General features: G+C 40.4%; 1 protein-coding gene across 1 annotated transcript; it reads right to left on the bottom strand.

Moving 5' to 3' along the window:
• Positions 1-7,735: 7,735 nt before the first annotated feature.
• On the bottom strand, positions 7,736-10,762 carry LOC147890319 (oleoyl-acyl carrier protein thioesterase 2, chloroplastic-like). The gene is made up of 7 exons (XM_087390406.1): positions 10,200-10,762; positions 9,906-10,039; positions 9,673-9,786; positions 9,355-9,450; positions 9,009-9,096; positions 8,788-8,856; positions 7,736-8,688 (listed from the first exon to the last, which is right to left on the bottom strand). The coding sequence occupies exons 1-7, from the start codon at positions 10,647-10,649 to the stop codon at positions 8,308-8,310; spliced, it is 1,332 nt and encodes a 443-aa protein (XP_087246532.1). The 5' UTR covers positions 10,650-10,762; the 3' UTR covers positions 7,736-8,307.
• Between the last annotated feature and the right edge of the window lie 6,805 nt (positions 10,763-17,567).

Genomic DNA, 17,567 nt, shown 5'->3' on the forward strand with positions numbered 1-17,567 from the left:
TTGGGATAATGGTAGCAATTATCTCTAGCTCGAGATTGTTAATATATAGTTGTCTGAGTAAGCTTTCTCGATGTTCGCGTTGTTTATTCAAACTGATTTGCCAAACGGCTACTCATGTATGCAAATCTTTTCATGTTCGCTCCGTTGGAAGCATTGGCTTCTACACAATTTTGCTTGATAAAACAACTATTCCAATCAAAATTTCTCCTCTGTTAGAAACTTCACATAAATGTGCATGTGTCTTGGGATAAGCACCATGAAAGCCGCCTTGCACTAATCCTTCAAAGCAATCCCATTGTCAATGCTAGAGAAGTTGCTACCATATTCATTAAAACTTATAAGAATGCATGTTACATGATGCAATCAATTACGCGTAAGATATATAGGATGAAAGATGCAAACTTAGTAAGAGTCAAGGTATTGAATAACGAACCTACAACACATAATGAACAACATGCTGCACCAAACATAAGTTGCTTTTCAAAGCAACCTGTAGAAGCAAATGGCAAGAAACAATCAAGAAAGTATAAAAGGAAAAACGATAATGCTTGCAAAAAGTACCTAAGAACTATACAAAACTCTCCACGACATGCTTGCAAATGTTGCACAACTTTAACATTTCTTTCAAAGCTAAGGCGGATAAGACCATCCATGACTACATTTTTGCTACAACATGCTATCATCTTTAACCTATTAACCACGGACACCCCAAAAAAAAAAGGAAAGGACACATGGCAGCTTGGAGGAGAAGAGCTTGCCACGTGTCACAAAGAAGGAGCTCTTGGATGGAGGCTTGGAGGGGGGGGAGGTGGAAAGACAAGAGGTAGGCTTTGTGGAGGAGGTGGAAAGACAAGAGGCAGCTTTAGGAGCAAGGAGGAGATAGAAGGTCAATGGAATGGAGGAGATGGAAGGTCACACTCGGAAGGAAGGAGGAGATGGAAGGTTAATGGAATGAAAGGAGGAGATGGAAGGTCTGAAAGCCATCGGTTAAGACTTAGCCAAAATTTAAGAATCAAAGATCCACTTTCAGATGAGGAGTGATTGAGGATGGTCATGCATCTTTGCCTGTGCAAAGCACGGGTTCAGTACTCGTTCAAACTGAAGTCACTCCAAATGAGAAATGCTTGTGGTGAATTTTTTTCAAACATATTAAGAAGAATCTTGTGCTAATGTTTTCCCATAAGAACATGCCTCTTGCAAAACAAACAAAGTATGTGATACTCTAAATGATATTGAAGTAGGTCTCATTTCAATTCAAATTCCTTTCGCCCACATACGTGAGTTAGCTTTTGATGGACAATTCGGCCTCAAAGGAAGCATTGTCAACATATTTGCATATGTTAACAGAGATCCTCTACTACTTTCATCCTCTTGTATGGCTCTTCTAGGTCCTAATCCATATATCCAATTTTCTTGAGCTCAACTCTTTCTTCATCTATCAAAGGCACCTTCATAGGACTTTTTGACCCTCTTGTTGTTGCTGCAATAACTTTTTATGGCTATACTATCACATTAACATACTCATATAGAGTAGCTAACAACTTCTGTAACTTGGATTGCATGACACTTCTATGTTTTTCTTTGCCCCTAGTACTTTTGCCATATTTTTGGCATGGAAAATGCCAGCCCAATTATACTAGTGGCCATTTTCAGCAAAAAAATTCAACAAGTATCTTGCTTCCGTTATGTAGTTATATTTCAATCATGTAATATAATATATTGGTTTGAGGCATATCAAACTCTACTGCCCTCTGTTATGTCATACATTTCACTTCTACTTTGGTCAAGGAATCAAGACAAAGAGGCAACTAAAATACTTTTGAAACAACCTCTTCCATGAGCTAGATTCCTGGGGCTAAGTAACTCGCTAACTCTTGCAATTTTGCAAACTGTTCATCCATCTAAAGATGAATTGCCACTCCCACCATGGACATTGGTGGTACCTTTCCAACCCCATTTTTTGTAACCAAATTAAAGGTTTCTCACCTCTAAGCATCTTCAAGGATAAACATTGTGAAGAGCGTGCATTCCCTAAGCTTTTCTATAGCCATTCAGACATGTACAATATACCAGATCGTACTTCATACCAAGAGATTGCACAGTGGGAACTCACAAAACTCTTCTTCAAAACAATGAAAGTATTGGTCCGTCCAGTTCTATTCTCAACTTGGGTAAGAATGCATAAGGCACAATTGCGTGGTCGCACCTTCAAAGCAAAAGACGCATTAGAGTACACTGACGTAGAATGTCTTCTGGGTTCCAACATTGGTTGTCAAGGTGAAATTGCAGGGGGAAAAATTCACAATGATACGGCGATTGGGGCCCCCCTTTTTCTTCATTACTTTCTCTGCAACTAAAAGATTATGGGAACCTTTAATCAAATTCTTGGAAAGCGTTCGTAATGCAACGGAAGACAATATCTATGCTACTCCTTCTATTAAAGTATGAAACTAGATTCACAAAGACCCAATAACATCAGCTCAATACTATGTGCATAGATTCCAAGTCATTAAACGCATACTAAAACAAGATTCTTCCATCATAGGGAAGATGATGGACTTCTTTTTCATCATGAAATTCCGAAATTGTGGTAGCCAACACGACCATGGCTTGCTTTGGATTTGAGACTCACCGACATATGGTGCCTCAACAAATACAAAGATAGAAGAATTTGTACATAAATACATATGTTGTGACATATCAAAGCTTTAGCTCTTTAACCCAAAAATTCAATGCCATAAGCATAGGAAGACTTGCAAACGAAGAGGGGAAAATGTCGTTTTGGATTCCCTCGTCCACCCATGCACACAACCAAGCTTCTAACTCCTCTCAACATGGAAGACATAGAAAGTACGCAAAAAGAACAAAAAGAACAAATGAGATATATCATCACACTTTAAGAAAACCATTCAACACTTCTACTAACATTTGATGAGTACCCAGCGCAACTTAAGGTTACTAAAGAACAATACATACTCACATTGCGTTCAAGTATCAACCAACCTACAATGTTTCTAAAGTGCGAGCCAAGGGATATCTTCACTAACAACTTCAACCCAACTGTTGGGATATCTCAAGGTGTATGCCTCAGGCACACCTTATGTTTCTATGTGTGAGTGCTAGAGGCACAGTTAGGTGCCCACAAGCACAGTTAGGTGGTGGAAAAGCCACATAGGATGATTGAGTGAATCTAGGAGCAGATTGAGGAGATGATTGAGGAGCTTTGAGGTCATCAGTGATGTCAGTGACCTTGTATGAGGTGCCTACTTAAGGACCTCTTTCTTCTTCATTCTATAAGCAAGTATTCTGATTTTGTCTCCACTCTACTCTTTCCTTTCAGCATTCCAACATGGTATCAGAGCCCTTTGATCCCCCTTGAGCCCATTTCTGCCACATCATCATCTTCTTCTTCTTCTTCTTCTTCACCATCTCTCCCTCTTCTCCAAAAATTTTGCTTGAGCTTGTTCTCCTTCAATCCTCAACCATTTCCCACGCCCTTTCTGCTATAGATCCCTCTTGTTAGGGCGAACTTCGGGCTGCAAGCAATTGGAGAACAACCCGCGCTGCTGGTCGCCATTGCAGAAAAGTCGTCGATTTTCTCTTCTGCGTTTTCTCTACACCTGCTCTGTCTTTTCTTAATTCCTTCCAGGGCAAGCTTCTACATACCTAGAGCTACCTTGTGCTGAAATCTAAGCAGCAATGGCTGCATATTGAAGGAGAAAACAGAGAAAAACCAGTCGACTTTGTTCATGAAGGTGAAGGCGACCTGACGCATATTTTCGCCTCTTCTTCCCAGAGGATCTACTGTGGTATACCAGCTTTCTTTTGCCTCAGAAAGCCCTCTTTCTTTTGCTTTGAAGAGTGTGATATGAGCCCTCCAAGTTCAGCTCTCTAGTTTTGACAGTTTTGACATACTTTTGAAAAGGATGCTACATAAAATGCTACTCTAGCATTTCTGGTCTTTTGAAGTTTTCAGTAACTTCACTACAAGTGTTGCTTCAGTTTTGTTTTGACTTGCTAGACCTGGTTGTGTTTGAAAAGTGTTTATTTCATTCACTCCTATGAAGCATGCAAAAAGTAGCATCATTGTTTGAAAACTAGTCACTACTATTTGCTACATCAAGTGCTTATACTTTGGAAGCATTTCAGTTCTTTTTGCCTTGTAAGAGAGATAGACACTGCCCAATATCTGGGTTAGACCCTCTCATGGCTTGCTTATGCAAAATATGTGAAAAGCCAAAACATAAAGCAATGTCTTGTTATGCTACAAAGGATGAAAATGCCAATCTGACTTCCTTGTTGAAGATTGCCAAAACAATGGTTGCCAAAAAGGAAGCAACTTCAAAGACAGAAAATGCAAATCTACTTTCAGTTGATTTGCCTCCACAAGATGAGGCATCCCATGAAGATTATGCATTTTAAATCATCTCTATGTATGCTCCAGATCTCTTTTCTTTTTATGTCAAGGTACTCAGCCTGGATAGTCCTCCAAAATGAATGAAAATAAACTATTGTGTTGTGTGTGTTTTGTAAACACCTCTGGTCACCTTATGATGTAGGCCATGTGTATGTTTTGTTCCATGGTACCTCTTGCAGACATTGTGTGCATGTACATGCAAGGGAGATAACCATTGGAAGGTCTGTTTGTATCCCTTTTTGTTTACCTTACACCCAAGGGAACCCTTGCTAGCATGAGAACCTAGCCATAGATTAATCCTTGACCACCATGAGATGGCATGAGAAACTATGAGACTAGATGTATCCTTGACATAGCTTGAGGCATTTCCTTGAGGGGGGGTTTGTTGGGATATCTCAAGGTGTATGCCTCAGGCACACCTTATGTTTCTATGTGTGAGTGCTAGAGGCACAGTTAGGTGCCCACAAGCACAGTTAGGTGGTGGAAAAGCCACATAGGATGATTGAGTGAATCTAGGAGCAGATTGAGGAGATGATTGAGGAGCTTTGAGGTCATCAGTGATGTCAGTGACCTTGTATGAGGTGCCTACTTAAGGACCTCTTTCTTCTTCATTCTATAAGCAAGTATTCTGATTTTGTGTCCACTCTACTCTTTCCTTTCAGCATTCCAACACCAACAATATCCAAGTTATGGGAAGCTAATAATGACCTTCAATTCATCTTAAATCCATATGAAGCTGCATCATATTACACATCATACATGACCAAGGTGGATAAAGACACTACCGATGCTGTTTGAAAAGCATTTACTTAGTGCATGCAGCACTTGCTAATGAACGCATAAGGAAAGTTGGAAACACAATACTCAACACAGCAAATAAGTGCTCAATAAGTTGTGTACTTATGCTTATCACTACCCCTAACTTCCAGTACTAGAGAATTCTCCTATATTAACACTAGCCCTGCCGATAAGAGGATGTTGCTGTTGAAACAAAGAGGAGAGCTCAGGAAGTTAGACCGCGAGAGCAAGAACATCTTCTTCCTAGACGTCGTCACAAAATACTTACAACGACTTGCAACCATGCGTGACGTTTGTTTGGCATCATTTGTTAGTGAATATGGAGGAAACAAAGGCGTTATGAAAAAACATATACGTGAGAAAATAATTCGGTTCAACAACTACAATAAGAACAAGGACCCTAAAAAACATTACACAAAAGTATGTTTGCTCTACTTCCCTTTCCTTGACCATGAATATTCACTAAGTGCAGACATCCCCACATGGCATGATCTTTACAAACACAACAAAGAGTCAAAAGAAAGAAATAGAGCCGTCTTTAATAAACTAATGGCATTCAAAACAACTGCTCGAAATCAAGTTCAACGAATTCTGTGTCATCTCTAAACTATGATCACCACATCAAAAATTGTGAATTTTGACTTTGAAGTTGAGCTTTCTAAAACACAAAAGCAAAAATAATTCACTGTCAATACACATTTCACATACAAAACACAACCAAATGACCAATACCACGCCTCAATTCGAACTTTGAATTCAGATCAACGTGCGCTAGTGGAGGACATTTTACTCAAAAAACGTCTAAAGCCAAGAAGCCTCTTGCATGTATTTCTATCGACGGGTAACGCAGGCACGGGGAAGACATTACACTGCTTGTCTTGATCCAAGCATTACTAAGGCACTACAATCACTATAACGCCTCCAATACAACCTTGCCAATAATTTTTGTTCTAGCATACATAGCATTCAATGTGGGTGGAACAACCATACACTATGCACTCCACTTATCGCTCGTGACTTCTACATACAAAGCCTTTCATTCTATGTTCTACACATGCAAAAGTCATCCTTCATGGACACCAATCTTTCAAGTTACTAGTGAATTTCAGATAGGAAAAAGCTTCCTCAACATTGTTTGTAGACATCAATTCCCAGTACAACCAACAACCGCTCAAACAATTCAAATATCTCAAGGGCTTTCCATGTATTGCTTGGCATAAAGTCACATGGCCTTGCTTATACTACATTGTCATAAGAGTACGAGATCCATCTAATTTCTACATGTTTTATGCTCTTGAAACGAAGCACATCAAAGTACACACATCCGTTTTGCAAGATATTGAACGTTTGACAACAACACGTGCATGGAAATTCAACTACATCAACTTCACCCACAATATGAAGACATTGTTTGCAATGGTGTTCAAATATGATGGCATAAAAGATCACCTCCCAAGCTTTTTGGATCACATATACAGCTTGGAAGAATTTGATTGTATGTTTCATTTATGCATAGTTCTATTATCTTTAAAATATAACTTTAATGGAGTCCATAATGGTATGTCTCAATTATGCATAATTCTATTTTCTTCAAAATAGAATTTTAATGGTGTCCATATCCCATTAGTTGTGTTGTGTTGTGTTTTGTTTGTTGATTTCTCCTGTGTGTTGTTATAATATGTCTTTTTGTGTTTGGTCGGGCTTATTATCAAATCTATTAACAAATACTTCTCCTTAAGGTTCCATGCTTTCATTGGGGTTCAATTACCCTCGCTAATGTCTCAGTCTTTAAACTTGGGGAAGTTAGAATAGCTCTTAAACTTGGGGAAGTTAGCATAGAAAGCTAGGCCCATTTGTCCATGGATCTCACATCCCGATCAATTTTATGCTGAGAGAAATGTCTTTGCAAAAAACTGCTCAGATCCCAAATGTTTGATTACTCCTGGTCCAACACTTCATGCTAACAGCTATACGACAGAGGTAGGAGAATATTCAAAAACTGAGGAAATGTACGCACTTAGAAATGAAACAATGTATGCAATGACAATAAAGGTGATAACAGCAACCTACCTCTCAATCAAGCCTGAACAGTTGACGAGAATATTTTTACGCTATATACAACATATGAAATCTAATTCTCTTAATATAAACGAAGTTAGCTTCGTCGGTTTTACCTTGTGAAAACTTGGATCACATCATGCTAACTGTGACTACCACCATTGCTGTTATGGAAGCACCCAGTCCTGCCTCACATCATCCTAAATGGCCGTCATGTTCTGTCTTTTTCATAAGACAAGTTAGCTTTTCCCCATCATGTTCTGCCGTTTTCATAAGACAAGTTAGCTTTTCCGATGACTCTTCCATGTATGAGCAAACTTGAATCAGTCATTGTCATCAGATAATGCATCATGCCTTTGAACTGGAAGAAAAGTTCATGCTATGATAAACCGAAGACTGAGGTAAAGATTATCAATAGAAAATTGGTCTTTAGTGCCTCTATCGCATGGCTTCTAAATAGCCGCAGAAAGCACCACATCATATCAAATTACATCAATTTTGGGCATTTAACGTGCAGTCAAATACGACTCAGGAAAAAATGTGGAAGAAGTGCGCTCTTCTTGGTCCAGCATTATCGATGCATTGTAAATAAGCTGAATTCAAAAATAAGGTACAAAACTCAAATCCCTGATCCCATGGTTCAATGAACTTGTCATTCCCCCGCCAGTTCATTAAAGTGATGCGAGACAGTTGCCCAATTTCATATGTTAGAAGCCTCCATAACCATGAGCATTTTCACCTCTGAATAAAAGTATTACCCCAAGCATTAGCTGGCATGGCACATGAACCTCGAAGAAATTGTATTTTGCAACTCAAAGAAATAGTTCACAATGCAAAGAATTCAAGAGACACTCGTGATGTATTTTGCATTAAATTCTTAGGCGTGCTCTTATAATGCATGCTACCATTGCTGGAAAACCTGCTCCTTAACCTATGACCTGCAAAATTAATGCAAATCACTAGCCACTCCGGAGTGCAAACTCCTCTCAGAAACCCCATCCAAAGCCTCAATGGGTTAAACCTAAATCTTCTGGCTACACAGAGTTGTGAGGCCTATCAGCCTTTTTCCTCCACTTTGTTCGGCCCCTATTTATTTCAAGTTCACTGCCTGCCAACCTCAGGACGTGCAGAAACTCCAAACCATCTGAGCTGGCATTTTTTGAACTAAAAGCTGCACCGTTCATAGCTGCACCATTCACAGCTGAGCCATTGACAGCTGCACCATTCACAGCTGCTCCATTGCCACTATCTGCAAATAAAGCGAATTCTTCTTTGCTCTCTTCTTTACTCTGCACATTACCGCTGGATTCAAAACTCACAAGTGACTCTACAATATCATCACGCTTGCACTCACGTCTGTAATCCAGGGTGATTCTATGTAGCTGATGTGTATCGATAATATGTTGAGGCATACTCTGAGTAGAAACACCAAGAATCAGAAAAAGTTCAACAGATAAAAACACAAAAGCTGGCAGAGAAAATCGCACCTTGTACGTAAGGACAGAACTACAAACCTCTAAAATCCAACCAATGTATGTGACGTTATTCACGTGTTGATTCATATCTAGATCCCCTCGCCTTGGCTGCAAAGGGTTGTGAGATAGAAAACAAGCTTTAGCAAAGATAATTGACTTAGAGACAATCTTAGATTGCCTTGGACTACCAAGAAACCACATCACAAATGTTGGTTCCTGTGAGTTCCACGGCCGACTATCTTAGTTGCTTTCAGACATACCATAAGACCAGATCTGCTATACTGTGCCGGATCCTCTAGTTTTGGAATCTTCCTTAGACCGCAGCTATCTTCTTCCCCGAATGCATACCTGGTTTTTAGAAGTAAAGGTTTACGGCAACTCTCTCTCTCTCTCTCTCTATCTCTCTCCGTTCAAGACCTGAAAAGTCTTTCGTTCATTTTTGACATTTTTAGAAGACAATCCCTCTTTCCCCATTCGAAACCTTTTCTCCAGCCCCTATTTTGCTGCGCTAAGGAAAACAGAGACCGAATCTTGTAGGTTCCTGAAGAAAGCAGCTTCAAAACGCAAGGTGAACGCGAGAATCTCAGAACAGAGAAGAACACGCACCTAGGTGAAGTTGGACAGTAACGCGTGTACTCGTCTCGCACATCCTCTGTTATCCTTGAAAGCCTCCTGGTGTCTTGATTCATCATTACCCATGTGCTAACAAGCAAGGAAAGAGAGCATCAATGAGAAGCAAATAGATTCTTTGAGCGCAAGCACCCCTTGATCTTCAAATTTTGAACCTGAAATTGAACTGTAAGGCCCAAAGCATAACAGTAGTACACGAAGAACCGATCTTGTTTACATCATGTCCAAGGGATGAGGAAAACTGTCAAATTTTAATGCTGATGTTCCCTTTCACTGGTATCAGTAATTTTATACCTCGTAGCTCGCCCAATTAGTTTTCCATTTGCAACATTTGTTAGCAGCCAATCTCTTCTTGTCCCAACTTTTCCCTCGCTTTGACACCATGTTTCCACTTCAACAACATCACCCCTGCACAGCATAAGATCATGCCACGTGAGAAGGTCGTGAAAGGCACGTAAATCACAAAACTTTTCTGCGTCGGCTAAAGAAGGCCTCAAAATTCAGCATTGGCTAACATCACGTCGTACCAGACAGGGTATTCATCGACTTCAATGTGCATTTGCGTAGTCACCCAGATTAGACGCCTTTTCCGCATAGAGGGAGTTGTGGCAAAACCGTCCGTAGAAAATCCCACACTCTGGGCGTGATTACAAGCCACTTCCTGCCAATGTGGGAAGATTCACTCTATTAAAACAAGACAAACGTGGGCTCATGAGCCACCTGCTCAGTCGATTCAGAAAGATCGGATGCCAATGTGACAACTATGTGCTGATCTGAATGGATCAAAGCAAAATAAGCACGTAGAGTCGTAAGGTCAGCACCTGAAGCAGGTTTGCGATGGTTTCAATGGATGCAGTGCGGTTCATGCCGACTTCATAGCATCGGATCACAAACTTCTCGCTGTAAGAGTGGCGAACAATGTCGAGCCCACCAAGGCGGAGATCGGAGGCAGGGGGGTTGGGCAGGTGGGAGTGAAGGGGATCGTGCTGCCGGGGAGGCAAGGGGGGCTGTTGGGGGGGGAGGAGGAGGCGGTCGAGGAGGGAACCATTGTGGAAGATGGGCTCGGAAGAGGAGGTGGTGGAGGAGGTGAGGGAGGAAGAGCAACAGGAAGGGGGGCTGGAGAGGGAGAGGGAGTGGGAGTGGGTGAGGCTGAGGCTGGTGGTGGAGGAGGAGGTGCTACTGCTGCTGCTGGTGGTGGTGGTGGTTCGGAGGGTGAAGGAGGAGGAGAGGCGATCGGGGAGGGGGGGGAGGGAGGAGCTACGGAGGAGCATGGCTATGGAGGGAGGGGGGGGGGGAGATGGCGATGGAGCAGAGGAAGCATGCAGAGAGAAGAGAAGAAGGGTGGCTATGGCGGAGAAGAAGCTCTGAAGAAGAAGACGAAGAAGCTCTGAAGAAGACAACGCCAAACTCAACTAAAAGAACTCCTTTTGAGACAAAGAAGAAGAAACAGGGGCATTATAGTAAATGGCCCAGTGAAACATGACGACCGCCCCCCTTCCACGTGGCTTTCCCACATGCCCACCGCACGTGTGTCGCTTCCTTAGCTCCTCCCCTTCCACGTCAGCAGAGCCACCTGTGTTTTGCTCTTGTCCACCCACCTGTTGGGTCCTCTCTTTGGTGGCCCCCCCCCTTGCCACCCTTGCAGCCGTACAGTTGCCCCTTGGCCCCACTTGGTCCTTGTCATATTGTTTGTCTGGGCTTTGGACCCGTTCCCCCCGGTCCACGTCATCCAAATGCTCTTCCACATAAAAAGTCAAAATTCGGACCACCCCGCCCCGCCGCCCCCGCCCCCTCCTCCTCCACCAACCATAGTACATACAACTCTCTTGTAAATAAACCCACCCAAAATTCAAAATTTGAGCCGCCTTTAGATTTTTGGTTACCAAAATATACATCATATATACCTCTCTTATTTGAAAAAATCAAAAAAAAAATCCCTTCCTCCCTTTTCATTCGACATCAACACGTTCCAACAAAGAAACACCCCCATCACAATGAAATCGATGTCATATTTAGGCACTAGATTGCCCCTCCCACACCATTGGTTAGTGTTTGGTTGCTAAAACAACAAATCTTTTTTTTTTTCAAAAAATAAAACAACAAATCTAGCTCTCAATGCCTTTGGTAGCTCAACTCTTCATTAACTTGACCGTCTCACCCACGTGCTCTCAATAAAACTATTTCACATTCTAAACATTAAATACAACATTTGACCCTTGACTTTCACACCAACCCATCAATTCCTTAAGAGGCCCAAACTTCATCCCTCTCCTCACAAGTCACATGTCTCCCAAGTGAAGCTATTGCCAACTTTCTAGGCACACTCCAAGGATCTCCACATCTCTACGTAAATAAATAAATTTACGTTTATAAAAACATATCAATATGTTACCCTTGTAAGGTACTTAGGCGGTGTTCTTGGGTCCATCAATTTTGATATAATCATAACCTCCTCATCAAAAACACTGTGCATGTCACTTTTTAAATAGACTTATGCCACCTCAAGCTAGTACCAAGTGATGTCCTAATACTTTCATTGTGATTCTAGAACATGTCTCCAATAGCATGACAACATCAAGAGAATAGGGCAATTTGGCATGAAATTGTCATGATGGAGTATCAGGACTAAAAAGACCGTTCAAACTTTCTCAAAGACCGATGATCACTTGCAAGATGGATCTCAAAAATCCACAAGTCAATGTGCCTCCATTAGGCGCAAGGTGAGGTCAATGGCACTTGTATAGTTTTCAAGCACCTTGTAGAGCTTGATCAATTTAGGGGGAACCTCTAAGAGTTCTAGTCAACTTTGGACTCGTTACCCAACCCCGTTCCAGTCCCTTATAAGTAATGTGCATTGCCTCTCCTGTAAGCTATCTTGATTCAGCTACTACATCATTTCCTCTTAGCAAGCTCGAATCCTTAAACTTCAGGTTACCCTCCCTATGTCCCATCAAGAATGTAACTCTTCCTCATGCCCCTATAACCAAGATCTCCCAATCAAGCTCATGGTATCTCAAGCCATCCTTTTCGACCATTCTTTAATCTTTCCAACTGTCATAACAACATAGTGTATAAGCCACAACTATTGGAACCCAAACTCTCAAAAAGTGACACAACACAAAAGATCATCTTGAACATGTGCACGTTTTGTTGATGTGAAGGTTGGGAGTGTCAAGAGCACATTGAAGAAAGTCTCTTAATATATAAAGCCAACTCCTAAAGTGAGATCTAAAAATAATCAAGTGCCTTCCCAATTTTCAAAGAGCTTTCTAAAGACTTTAATGTCGATCCTTCCTATAGGTGTCCTCTACTATTTTAAAAAGATTTAGTAATTATAGACCTAGAAAGAAAAGTAAGTCACTTGCTTTCTTTTTACTGTTTAGTTTGCCTTTTCCTTTAAAATTAAATGAGTTTGCTTTCCAAGAATAGACTTTTAAATTCAAAGGCTTATAAATTTGAATCTTTATTTATTGCTATAGTTGAGAGAAAGAGAGAGAGAGAGAGAGAGAGAGAGAGAGAGAGAGAGGGGGGGGGAGGGGCTTCTCTCTCTCTCTCTCTCTCTCTCTCTCTCTCTCTCTCAAATGCTCCTAAAGTCTTTAATAAGATTAACCTGAGCATTAGTACCGTAATTGGTGAGGACATTTTAGTTGCTTGCAAGGTACTTCTAATCATAAATATAATACAATATGTACAGAACCTTAAATGTGGGTTGGTGAGGACATTTTAGCTGTGCTTCCAAGGTACTTCTAATCATAGAATATAATACAATATATACGAAACCTTAAATGTGGGTTGCTTTAAATCCATAAGGACTATCACTCATGACTCAAATCCCTTAGATTCCCTATGACCTCTAACTCACTACCCCATGTATACAACATAGGCACACACATGCACATAGGTGGGGACCATCTTAATGATCAACTCTCAACACTCCATCATTGGATGGTCTCTACATCAAACAAATAACAATAAGATTTAAAATTTTCAAACTTTGCTTGAGTCAAGCATGGAGTGAAGATGTTTGATGCATGGTCATTGGAGAAACAATGGAACGGATGTATCCCTTCCTGCACATGATGTATGAATTGATAGTGCATGTCAATGAGTCGAGGATTGAGTGAAGATGTTTGATGCATGCTCCGTGGAGGAAGTTCATTACCTTTTTCCCCATGGTATTGCATGAATTGGTCATGCATGTCAATGTGCTTAAACTTCCTATGATCCCTACGAGTTCTTGGCCAATGCAATGGCACCCTTGTTATTATAAAAGATAATTGTGGGATCATCTTAGACTACATGCATACTGGCCAAGAGAAATATGCTTTGCCTCTAAGATAAAATAACCCACGTCTTCTTTGCTTCTTGCTAGACCAAAACACACAATGCAAATTTAGCTTAAATTTATATCATGAGACAGATTTCATCTTGGGCCACATCTCAAATCTGCATCATGTAACCTAACTACCACCTCCCGAATCTGCATCATGTAACTAACTAATCATGGTCCTTATAGTGTCTATCCTTGAGGTATGACAACTTATGACTTGTATCTAGTTGATAATTCCAAAGTCTACCTTGACACCCCATTCTAGTGATGCACACAAAACTTTGGTATAAAATGGCTACAAGTGTAACTTCATGACCTATGTTTGGCCATATTTTTCGTCATTTGTGTTTCTCTTCCCATACACTCCATATCTAGTTTAATTCTTGTGAACCCATGGGGCTCATACCATATAATATCTTTTCAATTAGCATACAAAATCTTCAAATGCCTTTTTAATGAAACATTGAGGCTGTTTTATTTTAGTTGAGGGTGTGGCTTTTAACACATGTGTGATCTCAAATGCAAGTGTAATCTTAGATGCTTTTCACCCATTTGATAATGAAAATTTGACTGGTACAAAGGTTTCCTTAAATGCCTACCTTCCTACTTCACATACCCTTTTCTAGTCCTTGTGCAATTAATCTTGCCTTGTATTTGTACTTGAAGCACTAAGTCCTAATGTATAGGGTACATATCCTTGGTCTAGAAGCTATGGGTGTAGAAAAAATATGCAATGACATAACAAGAGGGAAGGAAAATCCTTATGAATAATATGGAGGCTTGGCATGCATAAGTAATGTAAAATATATCATTGCTTTCATGTTTCCAAAACCGAGTTGTGTTCCCCCTTTAAATACTAACAACATCCCCATTGTATACATGATGATTACTATATAAAACATGCTTGAGGTTCACCTACCCACAAGGTATTAAGAATAAAATGCACAAGATGGAGGGGAAGGGAAGGGGGACAAAGAAAATGAAAATTATATCATTTCCAAAAATACATAACCTTTTATGGTGATCTACAAATTAGGTATGCCATGGATTATGCAAAGATGAATCGTGATAAATTTAGATTGGCGATTCAAAGCCGGTTATGCCACATGGGCCACCATGGCTAGCTAGCAATAGACCCTTGATGAGGGCACATAAGATCGAGCAAAGCTATAACTAGTGTACTTGCAAGCTCCCTACAAGCTTTTTTTGCTTTTCAATATTATAGTATATCACAAGATATAGAGTTTATATTAGTATATCTCTTCCCTAACAAAACAAAAAGGGAAGTACATAAACACTTGACCAATAGATAGCAACAAGCTATTCACCCTTACTATAGGGCCTCTTGATGAAACAACAAATTCAAACTTCATCGCCCGACATTGAGGAATAGTACTTGAAGTGGAAGGCAAATTGGTCACCTCACCCAGGTTCTAGGATGGCTCAGAGGTAACTGGTTAATGCCAGCCTCATGCATTTCATCACTAAAAACTTTAGCGCATCTTTAAATCTAGATACTCCAAATCGTGAAGCTTTGAATAATGTTCTAGTTTGAGGGCACTCTCGTTGGATAGTCTCCGGGCAACCTATATGCAAAATTGAGCAAGATAGGAGCTACATGTCTTTGAATTGTATTCCATAGCGATCTAGAGAAATAAAATTTTAAATAAAGGTGTGGGATTTCCTCCTAAGCTTTGTGACACCTTTTACACCACCCGTCTCCCTTACCTATCCTTGCCATGCTCACTGTCCACACTGCCTTATGTAAAATAAGCACAGTAGACAAGATCATTTCTTAGGAATATCTCTATCGTAGATTCTTTCATACCTCCTAACGTACACCTTTTTAGAGTCTCTCCTGTACAATTTGATTGAGTTGCCCCACTAGATCTTCTTGCCATTAACCTAGGTGGGTATAGGGAAGATTTTACTCCTCCTTGCCTATCTAAATTATTTGATGGAGGGTTATAAATGGCCTCCCATTCAAGGAAGAGTCTCTCTCCCCCAAAGATTCTGTCTTTTTTGAATTAACATTCGGTATCTGTTTAGCCTATACCTTTTTTTTTGTCTGTGTGTAGAATGCAGGATTATATTATAAAGTCAAAAGGATGTACAAGCTTTTTACATCAAACTGTTCCTGCCCCCACACACGCCAGAGCGTACTGAAATCTAAGACTTACTCGGAGGGTTTCATCTTATGTCCATCTGCCCAGCTCCCTATTCCACAAGTCTCTCCATATTGTGATGCCTTTTTTATTAAGTCTAATAGCTCCTTTTAGCGAGGCATCCCTTAGCTGACTATCACTTCAGATTATTGAGCAATGGAACCAGATGGAGTTCAGGTTGCCAAAAGTTCTATCTTTCCATAAATAACATTAGGTATCTATTTAGCCTAAACCTTACTCGAAGGGTTTCATCTTATGTCCATCTGCCCTACTCCCTATTCCACAAGTCTCCCCATATTGTTCCTTTATTCCTTTTTAGTTAAGTCTAATAGCTTCTTTAGCGAGGCATCACTTAGCTGAATGTCACTCCATATTAATGAGAACTAGATGGAGTTCAAGTTGCAAAAAGTGCCAATCTTCCTAGAATATCTCTTTCCTAACAACACAAAAAAGGGAAGTACATAAACAAAAATAACTGTGCCTGTCAGAAGATGCCTCTAGTGTTTATATATGAGGAGTTTGACTCTAGACATATTCCTACATATGAGGAAGGCCCAAGTCAAAAGCTCGATTCCTGATAAGATTTTAAGATCCACTGGGCCATGAATCTAGCTAAAGACTTTTCAATATCCACAATGCCCAACCCTCCCACTACTTTGGGAAGTGTACACACCTACCACCAGGCCTTGGCCTTTTTTTTTGGGTCCCATTCCCCCCCCCCCCCAGGAAATTTTTTAAAAGGGAATTGATCTGGTCAAAAAATCTTTTTTGATGGAAAATAGCAGAAGATAAAGTAGATTAATGAGGGGTAAATGTAGTGATTGAGAATGAACTTCCTTCTTGATAGAGTTGGTCATAGGTCTTGCAATCTTCTTATCTTGTCCTTAATTTTGTCAATAACCCACTTCCATCTGTATTTATTGGTGCATCTGAATCCCATAGAAATCCCAAGCAATATGAATATTTCTCATTCTTATCTTACAACCTTGTCAGTTAAGACTTGGGGAGGAAGGCTCCTAGTACCATATATTCCCATTTTTTCATGGTTGATCTTGGACTCGGATGTAAGGCAAAAAAACCTTAATCATTTCAGCACGTTTTCCATTGATTGGGCATCATTGTGAGGAGGTAGATTTGTGTCATCAGCAAATTGTTGACAGATGATTTGGACATCACCCTCAACTTGGATGCCATTGACAATACCTCTATTCACCCCATCCTAGATTAACCAACCTAGTGCATCATCCGTGATAGCAAAAAGCAAAGGCGGAAGTGGGAAGCCCTGCCTAATGAACCTCTTTAAAGCAAAAGGGGAAGATACCCTGCCAGTTATCTCAACCTTGCCTCTCGTCTATTGAAGCAAAATATCAACAAAAGATATAAAATTTGCTCCTATCCCCATGTCTTGCAATGAAAAAATAATGAAGCCCCAATCCTTATCAAAGTCAACTTTTAAAAAACGATATCCTACTTGGTTTCCTTAACACATTCTAACCCCTCCCATAGTGTCAGGATTGCCTCCAAAATGTGTCTTCCTCTAATGAATCCCTTTTGTTCTTGGATCCACACTTGCATTTTATCCTTGAGTCTAATGGCCAATGCCTTGACAAAGATCTTGCAACTGGTGTTCAACATGTTCATGGTCCCCGATTCTTGAGCTTACCATTGTCCCTCCTTTTAGAAGTAGTTTTATC

Source organism: Dipteris shenzhenensis, chromosome 19, assembly GCF_047967505.1.
Source record: "Dipteris shenzhenensis isolate YYH24624 ecotype China chromosome 19, Dip_SZ_1.0, whole genome shotgun sequence".
NCBI classification, from domain to species: domain Eukaryota; kingdom Viridiplantae; phylum Streptophyta; class Polypodiopsida; order Gleicheniales; family Dipteridaceae; genus Dipteris; species Dipteris shenzhenensis.